Below are 21,536 nucleotides of genomic sequence, written 5' to 3' on the forward strand. Positions count from 1 at the left end.
TGACTGTGTTGGGTCTTCATTGCAGTGCGCAGGCTTCTCATTGTGGTGGCTTCTCTTGTTGCGGAGCATGGGCTCTAGGCACGTGGGCTTCAGTAGTTGTGACATGCAGGCTCAGTAGCTGTGGCTCGCGGGCTCTAGACTGCAGGCTCAGTAGCTATGGCACACGGGCTTAGTTGCTCCGCGGCATGTGGGATCTTCCCAGACCAGAGCTCGAACCCGTGTCGCCTGCATTAGCAGGTGGATTCTTAACCACTGCGCCACCAGGGAAGCCCCTTTTTTAAAAAAATACACCAAAAGCCAGTGTCTTTTACTGGAACAGGGTCCTCAGCCCACACTCAAGGAGGCCTCCCTGGAAAAGGCGGCCTTTTCTCTGCCACCACTGCCCCGTCTAACTCAGACCCCCAGCCCTGTGTCCTTCAGGGGCTGGCGCCCTGGGAGGGGAACCAGACGACAAGACCCCTGCGGGGGTGCAGGGCTGTGATGGCGGTGCCCCAGGCGGCTGTCGTGTGCTCCACCCAGATTTCTGCAGCCCCCTCACACCCTGAGGCCTGCTCCCAGGTCAGGGCCTTTGGGACAACCTGCCCGGGTGTGCATTTCTTTGCAGGACTGAGGAACTTCACCTGCCCCTCAGGGTGCATTTTTGTCCTGCCTTCTGTGGAAACCTCTGCCCCCGACCCCAGCCCTTCCCGAGGCAGCTCTGACCTTGGAAACCGCTCTCAGTGCAATTCCACTTCCCCATGGCCTCTGTGCAGTGGCGATAGCCCGGTGAGCCCTGCTCCAAAGGGCACTTCTCTTCTAGGGCAGCCACAGAGGCATGGGGAATTCTAGTGTCTCTCGAAAAAGCGCTAGAACAGAGGAGGAGCAGATGCCCCGAGGCAGGGAGCCAGTCCCTCATCAACCTGGAGTCAGAGAGGGCTTCCGGGAGGAAGAGGCGTTGAAGCCCCGAGGGCGCGGCGCAGGAAGCGGGGCTGGACCGCGGTCAGACAGCTTCGAGGTGGGGCCGCGGGCGGAGGGCGGGGCCTCGTCGCAGTGAGGGCCAAGCTTTTAAGTCTCGGGCGCGATTTGAAGCCTGCGGCCGTGTGTACCAGGCAGCGAACGAGTCCAGCTGAGAGAGAGGCCCGCGAGGCACAAAGCCGCGGGCACGATGGGGCGGGGCGGACGCGGACCTGTGCCCCGGCCTCCATGGCCACACCGGGAGGGCGCTTCGGAGCCGCCCACAGCCGGGTACCTGCGGCCGGCACCGCCTTACCCGGTGAGGGCGCGAGGCGGGGCCAGGGGAGGGAAGCGCTGACCCCGAAGTCCCCCGGACGGCGTGCCAGGCCCCGGGACGCACGGGCAGCTCCCTTGGCGAGCCCTCACCCCAGCGTGCGGGTCTCTGGACCAGTGTGACCCCGCACAAACCCACATCTCTGGTCCCCTGGCCAGCTCCTGCCCTTCTCCCCTCCCCAGACTTCTGTCTGCCATGCCCCACCCTCTGCTGCTCCGGACATTTCCCGTGGAGCAAGCACGATGACTCTGCCCTGGACCCCTGGGAGCCTTGGGACAACTCCATCTGCAGGACATCCAGGAGGGAGCCCCTCAGCCATGCGCACACAGGCGGCTGGAGAGGCCTGGGAGGGGAGCCACAGGCTGAGACCATACCAGCCCTGCAGAGGACACTGGCCATAGCTGGGGTGGGTGGTGCTGGGCCTTTCTGACCCAGTTAAGGTCCCCCCCTCACCAAACCACTTCTCAGTGGGGAACGGGCCCTGTTCCTGACCCCTTGCCCTGGCCACACCTTATCTTCTCAGGGGCCTGCTGTCCTAGTGACCATCACGGTGTGCGTGGTGGTGGACGGAAAGCTGGTTAGCAGTGTACTGAGGGTGGCTCTGGGCCTCTTCCCGTGGACAGCCCTCCTCGGCCGTAGCCAGGGTACACGGTGCTGTCCCTCCTGGACCTGAAGGGCCAAGCTGCTGGAGCAGGTAGACGCCGAGGACTGCATCACCTTCAGGAAGTGAGCGAGCTGCTGGCCGAGCTGCGGGTCACGTGACCACACTGGCGGGCAAGGACAGACTCTCTAGGTCGCCCGTCTGGGGCTGGACACCAGGAGCTGGTGGGGAGGGGCGATGGGCTGTAGGGAGGCCCCCCCCCAAACAGAAGGTATGCATTTGTGTGGATCTGGGGGGGGTTACCCTACCAGGCTCCCTTGCTAGGACCCTCACCCACCTCACAAAGGGGGTGCTTCAGCTTCTTTTGGGGAGAAGATAGTACTTTTATTTTCATTAAAAAAATAATAATAAAATGTCCTCTTGGCCTTGGGTCCCCTGGCCTCAATGAAGCTGGGGCTGATAGTACTGGGGCCTATCTGTGACTGCCCCCAGCGGGGTCTCGGCAGGACTTGGGGGTACTGCCCTCCCTTGAGGAATCCCAGCGTAAGAGGCAGGAAAGATGGCCAGAGCCTGTGCCCAGGTGTCACAGCTGGTTACTGTGATGGGGATGGGGGAGATGGACGTGGGAGGGGCAGGGGCTGCCACCTGGCAGGCCTTGGAGCAGCTCTCCTCATTGGTAGTGGCAGCTACGTGCCAGGGCTGAGGCTCCTTGCTCCAGGGGTCAGTGTCCTGGAAAGGCCAGCCTGGGACTCCCCCTAGAAAAGGAAGCAGGAGCTGGGGGGGCCAGGGACTTGTGGGTGGGCTGGGCTGAGTCAGGAAAAACACTCATGTGGCTGCCGCCTCCTTTAAAAAGCAAGTAGGTTTGTTTCTTCAATTGTCTATGTGTGTTTATACTCCTCTTTATTAGTGGATAAGTACTAGAAAATCATTTCTAGGAAGGTGTGGTCAGGGCCGGGCCTAGCTTGCCCAGCCTACGGGGGGGCGGGCCCTTCAGGGGGCCTAGGCCTGGTCTGCAGGGTGAGGCTGTCCAGCCAGGGCTCGTACACCAGCGTGTAGCCCTCCACCCTCTTGATAGTGAACTTGTAGGAGCGGTTGGGCAGCAGGTTTCGGACGTCAAAGGTGCAGGCGGCCACGGGGAAGATGCCGCACTGCAGGCACTCCTGCTGTGTCTGTGGGTCCAGCAGCTCGTAGCACAGCTCAAACTGCTCTGGCACGGCCGGCTGCAGGGTGACAAACCAGCGCAGGCTGACCCAGTCCTGGTGGGCCACCGACTCCTTGCGGTCGAACGTGACGGGCATCTTGGTGCTCAGCGTGAGCTGGATGTGGGGGATCTTGGTGGCGTTGACGTCAGACACCAGGCGGTGTTTGGCGTGCAGGCGCCCTGGCACCATCGTGGCCAGGAAGCTGTCCGTGGTGGCCGCCAGGTCTGCCAGCCGCTGCTCCACGAGCCGCCAGCCCGCCAGGAAGGGCTGAGGGTCCGGTGACTCGAGCAGGGCGTCCAGCTCAGAGCGGCCGTGGTCTAGCTGCTGCAGCAGCTCCCCGAGCAGCTGGAGTTGGATCTTGGTCTGGGCCGCGCCCACCTTCTTCATGCGCTGGAACTTCTGCGGGTCGATGAACTGGAACGTGGTGGGCAGCACCCGCGGGTTCTGGTCGCCCAGGGCCAGGTGCTTGGGGAGGAGCTCGAGGTGGTAGGAGCACTTCTTGAGGAGCTCCACGTGGGCGTGGTGGCGCTTGAGCAGCTGGGGGCTCAGGGCCGAGGTCAGGAACTTGCGCAGAGCGTTGCGGCGCTCCGCGTAGGCCCGCCATGTCTCGGGCTCCAGCAGCTGCCGACCCTCGGCCTCCTCCGCCTCCTCCGCCTCCTCCTGGTCCAGGAAGCACTGAGGGCCATCCAGCTTCATTCCGTCCGGGTCCAGGCCTGTCACCTGCAAGTTCATGGTCTGGGAGCAGCGGGTGGAGGGCAGGGTATGAGCGGGACGGTCAGACTGGCCTCTGCCGCCCACCCAGGGGCTCACTCGGGGCAGTGTTTGTGTGGGGGTGACTCCAGGCCCACTGGCCCCCATGCTGGGCCCTCTAGCCTGCTGGGGGGGCCGGGGAGGACTTTGTGGGGAGGGCTCGTCTCTCTGGAAAGAGGCTGCTTGGAGGACCGGGTGAGCAGTCTGCAGATCTAGATAAAAGCGGACACCGCGGGGCCGACACGACACTCTACTGATGGTCGTTTGTGATGACGCAGGGCGGGGCTGAGACGGGGGCTCTGGGCCAGGATGGCCCGTGCGGAAAGCCCAGCCACTGCCGAGCTGTGCAGCCGTGTCTGAAATGGTGTCACGCCGCTCCCTGGAGCTGTTGACAGGATTCAGTGTGATCCTGTCTGAGCAGCACCAGACCCCAGCTGGGGACACCCCTGTCCTGCACACCCTCCACGCCCCACTACAGGCGCAGAACAGACGACCGGGGCCAAGCCCAGGAGGCAGGGCGGCTGCCGGCCTCAGCTCTGAGAAGTAAACATGCCAGTTCCTGGTTACCGAGCCCTGCTGTGTCCTGGGGCCTCAGGACCTCCATGAGCCCACTGAGCCCATGAGAAAAGCCCCTGAACGGTTACCCTGCCTCACAGATGGGGCGCCTGAAGCTAGAACAGTTCGTAGCTTGCTCTCCATCCAGGCTTCTAGCCCAGCCGTAGACCCCAGAGCCTGAGTGTCCTTCTGCACCCCTCCCCAGCCTGGGTTCCCAGCTCTGAGTGTCTGTGGGAGGGGCCGGTGCACCCCACAGCTGGGCATAGCTGTGCTCCCAGGCTGGCAGGCCCTGCCCACAAGGCTGGGGCTCCTTGGAGAAGGGACCAGCATCCCCGGCTGCTGTCCCAGGTCCCAGCCACCCCCAAGGGCAGTGAGACAGACTCAGTGGCTTCAGGGGTTGGATGAATTCCAAACGGGAGCTGAGAGGCTGAGTGACTCGCCCAAGGCTGCTCTGCTAAGGGGCAGAGTGAGGTTGGGACCCAAGTTGATCTCCCTCCCCAAATGCCAGGCCTTGACCTTCCTGGGCAGAAGCGGCACACCCTGGTCCTGGACACTGCAGACAGGGTATCTGGGCTGAGGTGCAACAGAGACCAGGACCCAGGACTCCTGCCCTAAGTCCTGCGGTGGCCGGAGCCTGGGGCAGATTCAAGCTGCCTCTGGAGGGAACTCTAGCTCCAGACCTGGCTACAGGTCAGAGGTGTTTCCAGATGCCCACCGTCTCTCAGGTGGAAAAGGCAGAGGGGCTGCTGGTGAACTCCTCCAAAGAAGCCTCCTGTCCTGGCCCTCCTACCCAGACCTACACCCTCCTTGCCTCCGAGACCCCCTACACTCCCCCGGCCCCAGTCCCACTTGCCCCCAACCGACCCCCACCCGCGCCCGCCTGCCCACCTCTGCCACACTGCCCTAGCCCTCCGTCCCCCCAGCCCGCCTCCCCGCGCCCACTTGCCCTTCGTCCTGGAGCGGGCAGAGCAGTGCTGCCGACTGTGCGCAGGGCGGGGGTGCCCAGCCTTGCGCCGCGGCGTTCCGCGGGTTGCCATGGGGACCGCGGGCCTTTGTGACGTCCCGCCCCCCGGGGGTGGGGGGCGGGGTGGGCGGAGAGCCCAGGGCGTGGGGGTCGAATGCCCTCGACCTGAGGGGCTGCGGGCAGATCGCGCGGGGCTCGCTCCCCCGCCCCAGGACCCGACTGAAGGAACCGAGTCTCAGCCCCGGGCCCGCCCCCAGGTTTCAGCTCAGACAGACCGTCCAGAGGCTTCGCTCCCTTCCCTGGGAACTTCGGGTGTCACGCACGGCCCGAGCCCCGGCCGGGATGCCTCCTCAAGCCAAGGGACGCCACTTGCCTCCACCCCCTTGCAGGTCAGTGGTGGGGACCCTTCCAGACTAGGGTGTCTGTCCCTGAGCTCCCCTCCCATTTTATTCCGTGGCAAGGCCTGCCCCCCAGGGCACGCCCACCACTCCCGGTAACCTCACTCTTGGGAGGAGGCTTTGCCGGGCTAAGCGCCCAACAGCCTGTCCTCTGGGTCCAGGCCTGGGAGGGAGTGCGTGGGTGCCCTGGGCGCTAACTCTGTAAGTTGTAGCTGTTGTTATTTAGGGGTCTGAAACGCAAGAGTTGGATTTGGAAAGGGGGTACTATCTGAAGGTTGAAGGGGAGGCTGGCACCTGGAAAGTGGTGAGAGGAAGCCGCCCGCAGCCCTGCGGCCCACCCACAGAGAGGCGGTGGGCGGCAGAGCAGTCTCCCCTCCTGCTCTGGGTCAGGCATGTCCTGGACCTCTGCCATCTCTGGCCCCATCTTTTTTTTTTTTTTTCTATTTCTTGCTCCTCAGGCAAATTTTTAAAATACAACTTTCAGTTTTGAGATAATTGTGGGTTCACCTGCAGTTATAAGAAATAACACAGAGATCCCAAGCACCCTTTGCCCATTTTCCCCAAGGGGAACACCTAGCGGAGCTGTCCTACAAGATCACACCACGAGAGTGACCTTGACAGTCAAGACGCAGACGTCTCCTTCCCCACAGGAACCTCCCCGCGTCGCCTTCTACAGCCCACGAGACTCCACCCACAACGGCCCCACCCACCTAGACCCCGCCCATAGCCCCGCCCCGACGCCGGTTTTGGGAAACCCTCTTCCAGGCCCCGCCCCGACGCTGTCCTGGGACAGATCCCGCCCCAGACGCACGAGGCTCGGAGCGGTTGGGGACCAGTCCTGCCCGCGAGACACGCTAGAGGTTGAGGAGAGCAGCGGCCGTCGTGTGGCCGGGGCTGGAGGGCCACCCTGCGCTGGTGTGAGCACCGCAGGGAGCGTGCGGGGGCCTCTGGAGCGACTCTCACCCGCCCACCCTGCGCCAGCAGGGGCGCCGCGCCGCCCCTCCAGTTTCTCCCCGTCGGGGTCCCCGAGCCCCGCTGCTGCACCCTCTCCGTCCCCTGCAGGGCCTGGCGCGCCGCCGGGCATGGAGCCCTTCCTCAGGAAGCAGCTGACCTTCCTGTCCTTCTTCTGGGACAAGATCTGGCAGGCGGGCGCGCCGCGGTTGCCGGACCCGGACTCCGACGCCGACGTGGAGCCGGAACCCGCGGCAGCGGAGCCCCCCCATCGCGGAGCCCTGCAACCCCCCGGCCCCCGCGCAGCTCTTCAGGGCGCTGACTTCACGGTGCGGAGCGCGGAGGAGCTGAGTGTCAGCCGCGGGGAGAGGCTGCACGCCCTCAGGGAGGAGGGCGGCTACATCCTCGCCCGCAGGCTCGCGGGCTGGCCCAGCACGGGGCTGGTGCCCATCACCTACGTGGCCAAGGCCGCCCCTGAGACGCTCTGGAACCAACCGTGAGTACCACCCGCTCTGGGGAGACAGGAGTAAGCCAGGATAGAGTCTGGGGACTGCACGTCCAGCGTCACTCCTCCAGGCCCCGCCTCACAGTGGTGAGCAAGCAGAAAGGTGTGGTGCAGGGACGGTGTGCCTGGGCACCTGATTCCGCTAGGAGGGCACCTGATTCCGCTAGGAGGGCACCTGATTCCGCTAGGAGGGCACCTGATTCCGCTAGGAGGGAACCTGATTGCGCTAGGAGGGCACCTGATTCCACTAGGAGGACAGCGGCAGTGCCTCTGGCAGGAGTGGTTAAGCAGAGCCGCGAGCTGGCTGGCTGGTGTGTGTGCGTGCCGCACTCGCCAGGCCCTCCTGCTCGCACCCAGGGATTCAGCCCCGGCATCCAGCAATCTTTGCGGACGGGTCGTTCCTTGGAGGGCAGGGGACTGGGGGCTGGGATGCAGTTCTGAGTGAGCCGGGGAGGACATGAGTGCGCAGCGAGGCCATCCTTGTGCGGTGAGGGGGCGACCCGGGGGTGGAAGGGGTGATAAGCCGGGTCAGAGAGAGGTCCACACTCACCTGGCCCCCTCCCTCCTGCTCTGGGCCAGGTATGGGGCAGACATGGCCCTGGTGTTTGGGATTGCTCCCAAAGAGGCTCGTTTAGGGGGTGGATACAGGTGGGGGAGCCCACCCATTCCCCTGAGTGCCCTCGGCCCCTAGGGCCAGGGCAGTCTACAGGTGGGGAGAGGCTGGCACAGGCACTTGTCTATTTGCATGCCAGTCTGTGATCATGGAGGGAAGCAGAGGCTGGGCACTCTTCCAGAGGAGGTGACCTCTCGGCGCAGGCTCAGGGTCCGCAGGAGAGGGTAGCCTCCCGGCACAGCTGTGTGCCCGCGCTGAGCAGGGCCCTGCCATGTGGCTGTGGACACAGTACGTGGGCCTCAAACGTTTGATCCACACCCTGGGCGTGGTCCTTACCTGTCTTTCTCCGGAATGTCTTGGCCACTGTAATCCCTGGCTTCTATTTATTTATTTTTGGCTGTGCTGGGTCTTTGTTGCTGTGCGAGGGCTTTCTCTAGTTGCAGCGAGCAGGGGCTACTCTTCGTTGCAGTGCACGGGCTTCTCATTGTGGTGCCTTCTTTTGTTGCGGAGCACGGGCTCTAGGCGCGCGCGCTTCAGTAGTTGTGGCTCACGGGCTTCAGTTGTTGTGGCTCGTGGGCTCAGTAGTTGTGGCTTGTGGGCTCTAGAGCACAGGCTCAGTAGTTGTGGCGCACGGGCTTAGCTGCTCCGCGGCATGTGGGATCTTCCCAGACCAGGGCTCGAACCCGTGTCCGCCACATTGGCAGGCGGATTCTTTTTTTTTTTTTTTTTAACATCTTTATTGGAGTATAATTGCTTTACAATGGTGTGTTAGTTTTTGCTTTATAACAAAGTGAATCAGTTATACATATACATATGTTCCCATATCTCTTCCCTCTTGCGTCTCCCTCCCTCCCACCCTCCCTTTCCCACCCCTCTAGGTGGTCACAAAACACCGAGCTGATCTCCCTGTGCTATGCGGCTGCTTCCCACTAGCTATCTATTTTACATTTGGTAGTGTATATATGTCCATGCCACTCTCTCACTTTGTCACAGCTTACCCTTCCCCCTCCCCATATCCTCAAGTCCATTCTCTAGTAGGTCTGTGTCTTTATTCCCATCTTGCCACTAGGTTCTTCATGACCTTTTTTTTTTTCCCTTAGATTCCATATATATGTGTTATATTTGCTGTATTTGCTTTTCTCTTTCTGACTTACTTCACTCTGTATGACAGACTCTAACTCCATCCACCTCACTACATATACCTCCATTTCGTTTCTTTTTATGGCTGAGTAATATTCCATTGTGTATATGTGCCACATCTTCTTTATCCATTCATCCGATGATGGACACTTAGGTTGCTTCCATGTCCTGGCTATTGTAAATAGAGCTGCAATGAACATTTTGGTACATGACTCTTTTTGAATTATGGTTTTATCAGGGTATATGCCCAGTACTGGGATTGCTGGGTCGTATGGTAGTTCTATTTTTAGTTTTTTAAGGAACCTCCATACTGTTCTCCATAGTGGCTGTATCAATTTATATTCCCACCAACAGGGCAAGAGGGTTCCCTCTTCTCCACACCCTCTCCAGCATTTATTGTTTCTAGATTTTTTGATAATGGCCATTCTGACTGGTGTGAGATGATATCTTGTAGTTTTGATTTGCATTTCTCTAATGATTGATGATGTTGAGCCTTCTTTCATGTGTTTGTTGGCAATCTGTATATCTTCTTTGGAGAAATGTCTATTTAGGTCTTCTGCCCATTTTTGGATTGGGTTGTTTGTTTTTTTGTTATTGAGCTGCATGAGCTGCTTGTAAACCTTGGAGATTAATCCTTTGTCAGTTGCTTCATTTGCAAATATTTTCTCCCATTCTGAGGGTTGTCTTTTGGTCTTGTTTATGGTTTCCTTTGCTGGCAGGCAGATTCTTAACCACTGCGCCACCAGAGAAATCCCATCCCTGACTTCTAGATGGAGGGGGTGCCAGCTGGGGAACCCTCGGGGCAGAGATGCCTCTTCCCAGCCCCAGCACCAAGAGGTGATATGCTGGCTGAGAACAGACCAGAAGCTGGTTGGTGAACAGGGCTAGCAAAGCTAGGCTCAGCTGCCCAGACCTCGCCCTGACACGGGCCCCTGGTATTGCACCAAGCTCGGTCTCTGCCGACCAGCAGCAGGTCTCAGCTTCACTCAGGCCACCTACAGCATCTTGGGGGCCCCTCAGCGTTCCCACAGTCTCCTGGGGGATTTGCATCTGGGGGAAAAGCTTGATTCACAGGAAGGTGCCTCCTCAGAGGACTCCAGGCCTCCGCCCCACAGCCAGCCCTTCTGATGGGTAGGGGCCTACAGTCCCTCCAGGTAGAGGACGGACCCCGAGAGCAGCTCCTGGAGGCGGCTGGCAGGGTCCTGGGGGAGGGGAGGGGCTGCTGGGAGGAAGAGCTAATGACAGCGTGTCTGGGCTGAGATGCGAGGGCTGCCACACTCGTGGTGTCCTCAGCCCCAGATACCTGGCTCCTGTCCACAGGCCGGCGGGCCGGGGAGACCCCTCAACCCCCACTGAGAGGCCCACTGCTCTCCAGCTGCAGGGCCCCCGGTCTTGTCGCCCACTGCTGCACACCCCGGGGGCAGGCTCCAAGAACGTCGCGGAAGGCGAGGTGTGCGCGGGGGCTGGGCCCTGCCCCCCAGGCCCTGAAGTGGGTCCAGGGGAGGGGTGGGGTGGGAAGCACTGCTGTCCTGGGAAGGTCCCCTGTAGCCCCTTCCCATGGGAGAGGCTCTCCTGGCTAGAGGGTCCCAGACAGCAGGCCTGGCTGCAGGAGGAGCCCGGCAGCCGCACGGGGCTGTGCCTCCTGCCCCCAAATCAGTGTGTTCCCAGCCTGCCATCCAGGCAGGGCTCCTCTTGGGGGACCCACGTCCACAGGTCCTTGACACTTCCCCGCGTATCTGCTGATTTCCCCCCCAACATACCCCAGGCCTGTGCCACTCTGCCCCCCATCACCCCACCCCTTCCTGCCTCCAGCCTCAACCCAGCCCCCTAAGTGACTCTGGCCTCTTCCCCGTAGCCCCCCAGGGTGGGCACAGGCCTCTGTGCCAAGGCAGGCCTGTCTCTGCCCCTGATCTGCCAGGCCCCACCCTCGCCCCAGGCTGCAGCAGTACCCGCCCGCCAGCTTTGCCTACCTGGTCCCCTCTTTGGGGGGTGCCCCCACCTTGTGTCCAGTCCCCGATGACTCCAGAGGCTGGGCCCTGTGGGCCGGGGCAGGTGTCGATCCCGGACTGGGTCCCCAGTACCGGGAGCCAGGTGTTGCTTCTCCCTGTCACCTGCGCGGAGTGGGCCTCTGGGGCCTGGCCCATGGTGGGCAGGGCTTGCTCGGGGCTGGGCCGGTGTGGGGACCGCTGTGCCTGCCCTTTGCAGCTGGTACTTCAGTGGCATCAGCCGAACCCAGGCCCAGCAGCTGCTCCTGTCCCCCACCCAACGTGCTGGGGGCCTTCCCCGTCCGGCCCAGCGAGAGCAGCCACGGGGACTACTCACTGTCAGGTACCGGGTGCCCTTGACCTTGGGGTGGTTGCTTCCCAGTCAGTGCCAGCCCCCAACCCACCTCGGGCCCGACCGTATGGATCACCTGGTTGGGGTGGCGGGAGGGTCTGGGCAGGCTGCAGCCAAGATGTGGCCTCCATCTCTGTGCCCTCCCAGTCCGGGCCCGGACCAAAGTCCACCACTACCGTATCTCCAAAGCAGCCAATGGCAGCCTCTACCTGCAGAAGGACCAGCTCGTCCCCAGCCTGGAGGAGCTGCTGGCCTATTACAAGGCCCACTGGAAGCTGATCCAGAACCCACGGCTACAGCCCTGTGTGCCCCAGGTGGGCCCATGCCCACCCCCCTGCCAGGTTGCCCCTCCTGAGAGACAGTCCAGCACGCGTCCAGCTGGCCCGCTCCGACCCTGGGTGCTGCCCGGGGGGGACCTGATGAAGCCTGGGAGCACCAGGTGCCCCGTGACTCCTCCGCGCTCTGGTCGGTCCCTGTGGGTTATGCTGCTTGTTTTAAATTAATTAATTAATTAATTTTTGGCTGCGTTGGGTCTTCATTGCTGCACGCGGGCTTTCTCTAGTTGTGGCGAGCGGGGGCTACTCTTCGTTGCAGTGCGTGGGCTTCTCATTGCGGTGGCTTCTCTTGCTGCGGAGCATGGGCTCTAGGCGCGCGGGCTTCAGTAGTTGTGGTGCACAGGCTCAGTAGTTGTGGCATGCGGGCTCAGTAGCTGTGGCTCGCGGGCTCTAGAGCACAGGCTCAGTAGTTGTGGCTCGCAGGCTTAGTTGCTTCACGGCATGTGGGATCTTCCCAGACCAGGGCTCGAACCCGTGTCCCCTGCATTGGCAGGTGGATTCTTAACCACTGTGCTGCCAGGGAAGTCCAGGTGTTATATTTCTATGGGATTCTCTGGGGTGGGGGGAAAGTGAGGCCTGTAGGATGCCCTCCCACCCCGCCCAGCCCTGTAGAGCGGCCAGGAGGGGAGGGCAGGTTGGGGAAGGCATCTGGGGAAGGTGCCCACGGCAGCCCCAGACCAGTGCGGAGGCTGTGGGAGGAGATGCCGGTGGGGATGGCGCCACACCTGCGCTGGAGCCGTGGTGCCTGCGCCTGTCCCAGGTGAGCAGTCCTGCCGGGGGGCCGGGCAGCCATCTGGTTCCTCTGGTCTCTTGGTGACAGTCCGGACGGGGATAGTAATAGTGTTTGTGGATGGATGCCTGCCGCCAGCAAAGGTGCCATTAGGTCTGGAAGCAATGAGGGCCAGGCCTCCGGAGGTCAGCACCTGGGCCCCCTGCCCCGGCCAGAACCAGGGTTGAGCGTGTGCTGGGGCGCAGGGGCAGGGAGCCAGAGGCCTGGGACCCCAGGAGCAGCTGTCCACTCTGCCTAGGGAGCCACAGGCAAAGGCCCTGAGTGCCCCCCACACCCGCAGAAGCCCCCTGAGCAGGACGAGTGGGAGCAGCCCCACTCTGAGTTCACCCTGCGGAGGAAGCTGGGTGAAGGCTACTTTGGGGAGGTGTGGGAAGGCCTGTGGCTGGACTCCATGCCTGTGGCGGTCAAGGTCATCAGACCAGGTGGGTGGGGCCCCCTGGAGCCTGGGGCAGTGGCGGGGGGCAGCAGGTGGAGGGGCGGGTTCCAGAGCGCTGTCCTGTCCCACAGCTGACGGACGTGAAGGTTGCCGACCTGGCCCAGGAGATCCAGATGCTCGTGAGCCTGGGGCACGAGTGCCTCATCCGGCTGCACGCGGTGTGCTCCGCGGCCGAGCCGGTGTACATCGTCACCGAGCTCATGCGCAAGGGCAGCCTGCAGGCCTTCCTGGGCAGTGAGTGTCGCGGTGGCCACACCTCCTGGCCGGTGGGGACGGGGACACTGCCCCTTCTCATGCGGGCCTTTGACGGTGCTCCAGGCCTTTTTACTGAACCCCGATCCTCCGAGGCCGAGATGGCTGTGGTGGGCTCTGGCCACAAGTGAGGTCAGGCCGGGTCCAGGAGCTGAAGCCTCTGGATCACCAGCCCTGTACTAGGTCATCGTGGACCCAGCCCGGCTCTGGGCACCCCCTCTCGACCTTGGCCCATTTCTGTCCCTGGTTGGGGACCCGGCCCGGCTGCCATGAAGCAGCCTGCATGGGGGGGGGACAGCACAGTGCCCACTGCAGCCCTGGTGAAAGGTGCCATCCTTGCCCATCTTAGAGCTGAGGACACTGGGGTGTGGAGGGCAGAGACGGGCAGATGCCTGTCCCCTGACTGTCAGCCCCAGCTGCAGGCCCCGAAGGCCAGGCCCTGAGCCCGCCCCTCCTGCTGACCTTTGCCTGCCAGGTGGCCGAGGGCCGGAGCTACCTGGAGGAGCGGCGCATTGTGCACTGGCCGCCAAGCACCTGCTCATGGGTGACAACCTGGCCTGCAAGGTGGCTGACTTTGGCCTGGCCTGGCTGCTCAAGGTCAGTGTGGGCTCTGGCCACGGGCCGCTGGGTGGCCAAGGGGCATGGGGGGATGGCACCCCTCTGCCCACCATGCCTCTGGTCTCCCCTCGCCCAGGACGACGTCTACTCCCCACGCAGCAGCTCGAAGAGCCCCGTCAAGTGGACGGTGCCCAAGGCGGCCAACTACCACGTGTACCCACACGTCTGGTCCTTTGGGGTCCTGCTCTACGAGGGCTTCACCTACGGCCGGCGTCCCTACCAAGGTAGGCCTAGAGGCAGCACGGGGTCGGAGGCAAGGCATAGTCCAAGGGAGGAAGTGTGGGAGCCCGAAGGAGGAAGCAGCCCCTGCCCCGGGGGTCGCCGAGCCTGGAAGGGGCACCGGGCCTGGAGGCTGAGTGCTTGGCAGGGTCACCCTGGAGGGCTCCAGGGTGACCCCCAGGCAGAGAGGGGCAGCCCCTGCCCAGCCCCTCTCCTCGCTCCTCCCCAGGAATGAGCAACCACGAGACCCTGCAGCAGATCTCGAGAGGGTACTGGCTGCCGCGCCTGGCCGCCTGCCCGGCCAAGGTCTACGCGCTCATGGTGGGGTGCTGGAGGGGCCGCCCCGACGAGCGGCCGGACTTCGCCACGCTGTGGGGTAAGCTGGGCGCCCCGCCCTCACGTCCCCCCTGCCCAGGCGCCCCCCTCGCGGGACAGTGTTTGCCGTCGACACGCCCTGGGATGCCTGATGCCCGGAACTGATGCCAGCCTGCGGCGCCTCTGGCCATGGGCCTCACGCCCTGACGCACGCTGACACGCACAGCTTGTGTGCACGAGGCAAACACACGCAGACTCCCGCTCAGACAGGCGAGGGGCTGGCATCTTCTGCCTGGATATCCCTGGAGAGGGAGGATCTCAGCAGAGAAGTCCAGGTGGAGCCCGAGTTTGCTCTGGCCTCGGGGAGACGCTGGACGGAGAGGCCTTCTGCCCGTACCTGCCGCCCTGAGCCCCAGTTTTCTCTGAAGTCCCGCTGTGGCCTTGTTGAAGCGGCCGGTGCTGGGGCTCAGGCAGGCCCGGGGCGCCAGCCTCATGCGGCACAGGCTGGGCACGGACGCTACCTCCCATGGGCCTCAGCCCCCGAACCAGAACAGGAGCTGGAGTTGACAGCTCGGCCCACCAGCTGGTGGATCATGGCCGAGGAAGAGCTGGCCCCCATGTGGCCCAGGCCCCCACCCCAGGGCATCTTGGCACCCAGATCTGGGGACCCCGAGGAACACGAGCCCTGGGCTATTGGCAGGAAGCAGCGGAGGCTGCAGAAGCCACGTGGACAGCCTTTCCCATCCCCCTGGGGCTGGAGCGGTGGGGCGGGAGTGAGCAGGGTCAGGCCACAGGAAGGTCAGACTGGTGGCTGGGTGACACTCCAGGGCCCAGGGCGCTTCTCTGCAGGTGGACAAAGGTCGGGGGGGCAGAGTGCCTCAGACGCGGGGTCCCGGGCGCTGGCCTGGCTGTGCAGGGTCGGCATGGGGGTGGGCGTGGGTGCCGTGGCGTGCGGGCACCCGGGCGACAACCGGCTCTCCTGGGAAAGGAAGCAGCCAGTTTCTGGGGTGTGACTGCTCCCACGGGGCTGATTTCAAGCCACGTCACGGCGTCACCAGATGTGGAGCTGGCGGGACGTGCACTCTTGGCTCCACTGCCCCCTGCCGGCTCCGGTCCCACGAGATGGACCGTGGAGGGCGGGGACTGGGCAGGTGGGGTCTGCCTTCAGGGTTCCCTACCCCCGTCCTGGGAGCCGCAGGCTGGCAGCTGTGCCCCAGAGGCCTGTGCATGGCCGCCCAGCTCCTCAGTCCCTGGAGGGTCAGCTCTGCCCTGCAGCGGCCAGTTAGTCCTCACCATGACCACAGGTCCCACCCGGGGGCTGGCACCGGGCAGGGAAGCTGGGAGCCTCAGGTGCAGATAAGTGACCCCCCCGCCGGGGCTGCTCAGATGCTCAGAGAACAGAATCTGTGTAGGGTTGGAGAAACTGGCGGCGGGGGGGGTGACACCTCGGGCAGAGGCAGCCCAGAGGGAGGAGGTGAGGACAGGCCACTTCAGGAAGGCCCCCAATCACCCTGGTTGTAGGTCAGAGCCTTGGACACCGTCCCCCTGACCCAGGCAGATGGGGGGAGGGGGCAGGAGGGTTTGGCCTGAACCTTCTGGGACTCCGGGCAGCCAGGCCTCAGCTCTGACTTGGGCTACAGCCCCTGAACCCCTCTATCCTGTCTTGGGAGAGCTGAGGGGCCGGAGGGTGAGGGCTGGAGCTGGGCTCCCGCGGCGCTGGGCGGTTCCCAGACCAAGCAACAGGGTGGAGCTCGGGGATCGAACACATTGAAGGGCTCACTCTGTTTCCCGGGGACTGGGGTGCGTGGGGAGCAGAGCTGGCAGGCATCCTGCGAGGGGAGGAATGTGCTGGGCGGGGTGACAGGAGAGCCAGGTGTGCGTGGGGGTCACTGGCACATCCCTGGGACGTGTCATCAGCACAAGCTGAACAGGTTTGGTGCTGGTGCCCTGGGAGGGATCAGCCTCGGATCCCTCCCGCTTCCCCGTGTGGTTCAGGCAGGACCTGGCACGTCTCGCCGAGGCCCCCGCGGACACGGCTCACAGGTGGGACCCAAGGCCCGAGGGGGCCGGAGTGTTCTGGCCGTTCTGGCCGGCGGTGAGGGGTGCGCGTGTGGGGGTGAGGGTGCCCGACGGATGCCGAGCCCCTCCCCGCCCAGCTCCACCCCTCCCCTCCGGGCCCTGCCCCTCCTTGGTCAGCGGGTTGCCCGTATGTTCACGAACTTGTTAAGTACCTGTTGCTGATCTCAAAGTGAGGCAGGTGGTGCCGTAGTCTCTTCTCACTGAAAGGGAAAGCGCCAACAAGAAGGGTTAGTACACGATTTCCCCTGGTCATCCTCCTCACAGCCCTTCTGTCGGGGGCAGAGTCCCTGGCACCCCCAGCTTCCCGCTGGGGAGGAGGCGCCTGGGCCTTGGGGGAGCACCTTTGGGGGTGGGCAGAGAGGCAGCCCCCCCCGGCCGTCCCTGAGTCCCGGCTCAGTCCCGGCAGCCCTGGGAGGTTGGGGAGGGTGTGCCTTGCCCTTCACCCTCCAGCTCTGAGTCCCACGCCCCCTGGCTGAGTGCCCCCGTCTGAGTGGTGACCCCACCCTCCTGGCACTTAGGTCTGACCATGTGGGCAGGGGCACCTGAGTGGCCGCTTGGGCAGGTTTCCCCCAGCGGGTGGGTAACAGCAGCGCCCAGACTGACCTGGCCCAGGGGGTGGGAAGACAGGTGGCCCTTGGTGTAGAGCCTAGGGTGCTTGGGGAGGTCTGGGAGGGGCGTCTCTGGTGGCACAGGTGTGGCTGGCACGGCTGCCTTGTCACAGGGAACTGAGCGGCGGCTCGTTGGGGCGGGGACGGCCTGTCGGGGTCAGCCCTGCCCACGTGCTGCTCCCAGCTGGACCAGAGAGGCGGTGAGGCCAGGTGGCCCAGTTCTGCCACTGCCCTGGCCATGGGGTCCCCGGGCCAGGCTCCCCTGGGCCCCAAGTATGTGGGCCTCTGGGACTTCGAGGCCCGCACAGCCGAGGAGCTGAGCTTCCGGGCAGGGGACCTCTTCCACGTGGCCAGAAAGGAGGAGGAGTGGTGGGGGACCGTGCTGCTGGACGGGGTGGGCAGGGCCCTGGCCGAGAAGGAGACGGGGGGGCTGGAGCCGTGAGTGTCCCCGCGGCCCTCGTGGGTCACTCCAAGTTGCCCGTCCCTGGGCCCTGCAGGGCGTCTATCGGGACAGAGCTCTGTGTCGCTGTGGCTGGGCTCCGGGCGCGGGCAGGGACCCTGGGCTGCCAAGGAGGGGTGGCCCGTGGCTCCATCTCCCTGCTCCCCCAGTGGGGCTGGGCCTACCATCCTGGCCTTGGGATCCCTGGCTGGGGACATCTGGGGATGCGGGCTGCAGAGGCTCCGGCCCCTCCTCCGTGCCGGGACCCGGAGAAGGGCAGCCAGCTGACAGTGAGTCCGAGGCAGAGCCTGGGCCTTTTGGGGAGTGAGGCTTCGCTCACCTTCCAAACACCCGAAACCAGCCTGCTGGCCTAGTCAGAGGGAGCGGGAAGGCCATTGCGACAGGCCCGCCCGGGTGTGGGCCACAGACCTGCTGCCCGTCCCAGCACGGCTGCCCGTCGCTGGCAAGGTGGCTCCCGGAGACAACTGTGGGCCTGAGGGCTGCCCCGCAGGCTTGGGCCACAGGCGCAGCCCGGCGTGCGTGTGTCCTCACGGCCCCGGTGGTTCCCTGAGCGCTGGACGGGAGGGTCCGCCGGAGGGCCCATGGCCCCCCGTGTGCCTGTGCACCCCACTGATGGAGCACCTGCTGTGTGCCGGAGCCGACACGGGCAGGGTGCCCCCTCCTGGGGGGAGACACGTGAGCACGGCGCAGACAGGACCATCTCAGGCAGGGCCCCCGACAGTGATAAGGCAGGGGCCGGCACTGCCAGTGCAAAGGCCCCGGGCCCTGGGAACCCAGCACATTCGAGAAGTGGAAGGAGGTGGGGTGGTTGGCGGGGGATGGAGCAAATGGGAGAGATTCCAGAGGTGCTGGATTGGTGGGGGTGGCCCGCGGGCCCCACGGGGCTCAGTGCTGGGCAGTGGTCTTCCGTGCAGGGACCCACGTTCCAACGGGGCCTGAGGGAGCCGAGGGTGCAAAGGGTGGGGTGGCTGACAGCAGAGGTCCCCTGGGAAACTCCGCAGGCCCAGCCCTGCCCTGGCGCTGGGAGCTGGGGTGTGAGAATGCCTGTGGACATGTGTGGGTGCATGTGCATCCCCAGGTCCCACGGTGCTAGAGCATGGCGTGCCTGTGGCCCGGGTGCAGAAGGTGGCCACAGAGTCACAGAATGATGTGGTCCAAGAGCATGGCCACAGAGTCACATCCGAGGTTGGGGAGGGTTGCTGTACCCACAGGATGGGGGGCTCTATCCCCACAGTCGGGGGACAGTCCGGGAAGGGTAGTGGGAGGGGCCTTCTCCACTTCTGGGTCACCAGGGTCTTTCCTGGGGTCCAGAACTGGCCACTTGGGACATTAGGGGTTGGTGATGGGCAAAGAAGGGCCTTTGGGTCAGTGAGTGTCGGCGGGCAGCTGTGGGCCGGGGTTGGGGGCACGAGGAGGCAGAGTATCAGGTGCGGGCCGGGACTCCGTGGGGGGCACAGGCGGGGGTCCGTGCCGCTCAGGGTCCCCCCGCCCCGCAGGTGGTTCTTTGGCTGGATCTCTCACTCGGAAGCCCTGCACCGACTGCAGGCCGCAGGCACCGAGCTGGGGGCCTTCCTGATCCAGGTCAGCGAGAAGCCGGGCGCCAACTGCGTCTTCTCGGGTACCCGCTTCCCGCCCCTGCCCGCTCCGCAGCCCCACCTGGGCCTGACTTTGGGGCTCCTGGTCCCTAAACCCTTCGTGCATGCAGAGCCTGGCCCCTCCGGCCTGTCCCCTCCGCTGCGCTGTGACGTCCAGGCCCTGCTCTGGGAGCTCTGACCCTCAGTGGGTGCAGGCCCCGTGGCCTGGGCGCCTTCCCCGGGGTCTGGCCGGTTCTCTCCTCTCTGCATCGGGGGCACCCCTGCCAGTGGGCCCCTCTCAGCGCCTGTTCACAAGCGTCCCCTCCGTCCAGTGCGGGACCAGCAGACCGTTCGCCACTACAAGATCTGGTGGCAGGACGGCCAGTTGCACCTCAACGAGACTGTGTCCTTCCCCAGCCTGCCCGAGCTCGTGGACCACCATGAGGCCCAGAGCCTGTCCCACGGCCTGTGGCAGACCTCGCCCCGCCGAAAGGTAGGCCCCCTGCCCCCGGCCAGACCCTGTCCTTGCCCCTGCCCCCTACAGGGACGCAAACCCTCGGGTGGAGGTGGGTGTGGGTCCTGACCCCCTGACTGGCTGGGGGACCCCTGGGGACACTCAGCCCAGGGACTCTGGCTACGTGGGAACCGTGGTTGTGCAGAGCCGGGCGCGGGGGGACGGTGGGCAGGGGACGTGCCCTCCTTTGCCCACTCTCACCCTTGGGCCAGCTAGAGGTCAGCTGTGCTCCCGCTATGTCCTGAATCTCTCTGGGCTGGTGGGAGCTTGGGCTACGTGCCCCGGCGAGCAGCCAGACAGTTTTGTCTGAGTGGCACTCAGGCCAGTGTCACTGGCCCAGAGCAGGTGTGGGGGAGGCGGGGGTGGCGTTTGTCTGCAGGACACAGCAGGGGTCAGCCAGGCTCAGGGCAGCCCCTGGGAGAGCCTGGCCACGTGCCGGACGCTGGGACCCTCCGAAGCAGGACGTGGCCCTGCATTTGAGGCTAGAGCAGGGGCTGACTTGCGGAGGACGGGTGCCCCCGCCCCGTGTCCCTGCAGCATGAGCTGGAGCCCTTGCCCCACCGTGACGACTGGGAGAGGCCGCGGGAAGAGTTCACGCTCTGCGGGAAGCTGGGCTTCCGGCTACTTTGGGGAGGTCTTCGAAGGGCTCTGGAAGGACAAGGTCCGAGTGGCCATCAAGGTGATCGTCCGAGGTGAGCGGGCTCCAGGCCAGGGACTTCTGGCTTTACTCACGGGGGTGGGGCAGCCCACCAGCCCTGCGCCCTGACGCCCCGCCAACCACTCGCCGCCCTAACTTGGATCACCTGTGGCACCTACCGCAGTGTCCGGGTGGCATTCTCCTTTCATGCTGTTACCTAAATGCATTTATCTTAAAAGGGAATTTTAAATTCTTAATATAAATGGAAGGAAATCCATTAAAATAAGGAGGTCACTAGAAATCTGAAAAGGTTCATCTAAAATCTTCTTGGGACCCACCAGAGGTTGGCATCGCCCACTTCAGGAACCAGGGGCCCAGGGGAACACACTTGGGAGGGGGTGCTCCAGCTCCACGTCTGGCTTGGGCAGGCGTAAACCACATGGGGGTGTCTGTGGTCCCCGGGGGGTGGGGGGAGCAGCTGGTGGGCACAGCGGGCCCTTGGTGTGAACAGCGGGGACCAGGCTGTGTCTGCCCTGGCATCCTGGCTTGGGAGCTGGGGCGTCGGGGAGGGCGCCCACATTTCCTGAGCCGCTGCTGCGTGCGTGCGGGGGGGTGGGTGGGCCTCAGCTCCTTCAAGGGCCGCACCCAGCGAGGCCGCCCGCCTGCCCTGACAGCTGACCTTCTGCGTCAGCACACGTTCCAGTCGGAGATCCAGGCCATGAAGAACCTGCGGCACAAGCACATCCTGGCACCGTATGCTGTGGCGTCCGTGGGGGACCCCGTGTACATCATCACAGAGCTCCTGCCCAAGGGGAGCCTGCTGGAGCTGCTGCGGGGTGAGCGGGGTGGGGGGACCAGAATGACTCGTGCCCGCTGGAGGGAACAACGGGAAACAGGCACAGAAAGAGAAAGAAAACCCGACCCCCACCCCACCCCGCATACCATTCACCAGACAGCCTGGGATTGCGCATCTGCCTTTTCTGTTTTAAGAAAGGATTTAAAACAAATACAGTATGCTAACACATATATACGGAATCTAAGGAAAAAAAAAAAAAGGCCATGAAGAACCTAGTGGCAAGACGGGAATAAAGACACAGACCTACTAGAGAATGGACTTGAGGATATGGGGAGGGGGTGGGGTGAGATGTGACAGGGTGAGAGAGTGTCACGGACATATATACACTACCAAATGTAAAATAGCTAGTGGGAAGCAGCCGCATAGCACAGGGAGATCAGCTCGGTGCTTTGTGACCACCTAGAGGGGTGGGATGGGGAGGGTGGGAGGGAGGGAGATGCAAGAGGGAAGAGATATGGGAACATATTGTATATGTATAACTGATTCACTTTGTTACAAAGCAGAAGCTAACACACCATTGTAAGGCAATTATACTTCAATAAAGATGTTTAAAAAAAAAA

The 21,536-nt window shown here is 63.7% G+C and overlaps 2 protein-coding genes across 2 annotated transcripts; one reads left to right on the forward strand and one right to left on the reverse strand.

Annotated features, from left to right (window-relative positions):
• Positions 1-1,956: 1,956 nt before the first annotated feature.
• Positions 1,957-16,898, reverse strand: FNDC11 (fibronectin type III domain containing 11). Its single transcript, XM_082360684.1, has 2 exons — positions 16,480-16,898; positions 1,957-3,805 (listed from the first exon to the last, which is right to left on the reverse strand). Exon 2 carries the CDS (start codon positions 3,800-3,802, stop codon positions 2,840-2,842), a length of 963 nt encoding a protein of 320 aa, XP_082216810.1. The 5' UTR covers positions 3,803-3,805; positions 16,480-16,898; the 3' UTR covers positions 1,957-2,839.
• On the forward strand, positions 5,735-20,079 carry LOC309613635 (tyrosine-protein kinase Srms-like). Its single transcript, XM_082360690.1, is given in 15 exon segments — positions 5,735-6,951; positions 6,953-7,004; positions 7,007-7,184; positions 11,152-11,203; positions 11,205-11,274; positions 11,431-11,597; positions 12,689-12,830; positions 12,896-13,078; positions 13,519-13,614; positions 13,617-13,693; positions 13,791-13,938; positions 14,163-14,309; positions 18,892-18,976; positions 19,387-19,462; positions 20,021-20,079. Coding segments are annotated over 13 exon segments (1,524 nt in total). The 5' UTR covers positions 5,735-6,819; the 3' UTR covers positions 18,972-18,976; positions 19,387-19,462; positions 20,021-20,079.
• The last annotated feature ends 1,457 nt before the right edge of the window (positions 20,080-21,536 follow it).

Source organism: Balaenoptera borealis (genome assembly GCF_965194805.1).
Source record: "Balaenoptera borealis genome assembly, chromosome: 16".
In the NCBI taxonomy this organism is placed as follows: domain Eukaryota; kingdom Metazoa; phylum Chordata; class Mammalia; order Artiodactyla; family Balaenopteridae; genus Balaenoptera; species Balaenoptera borealis.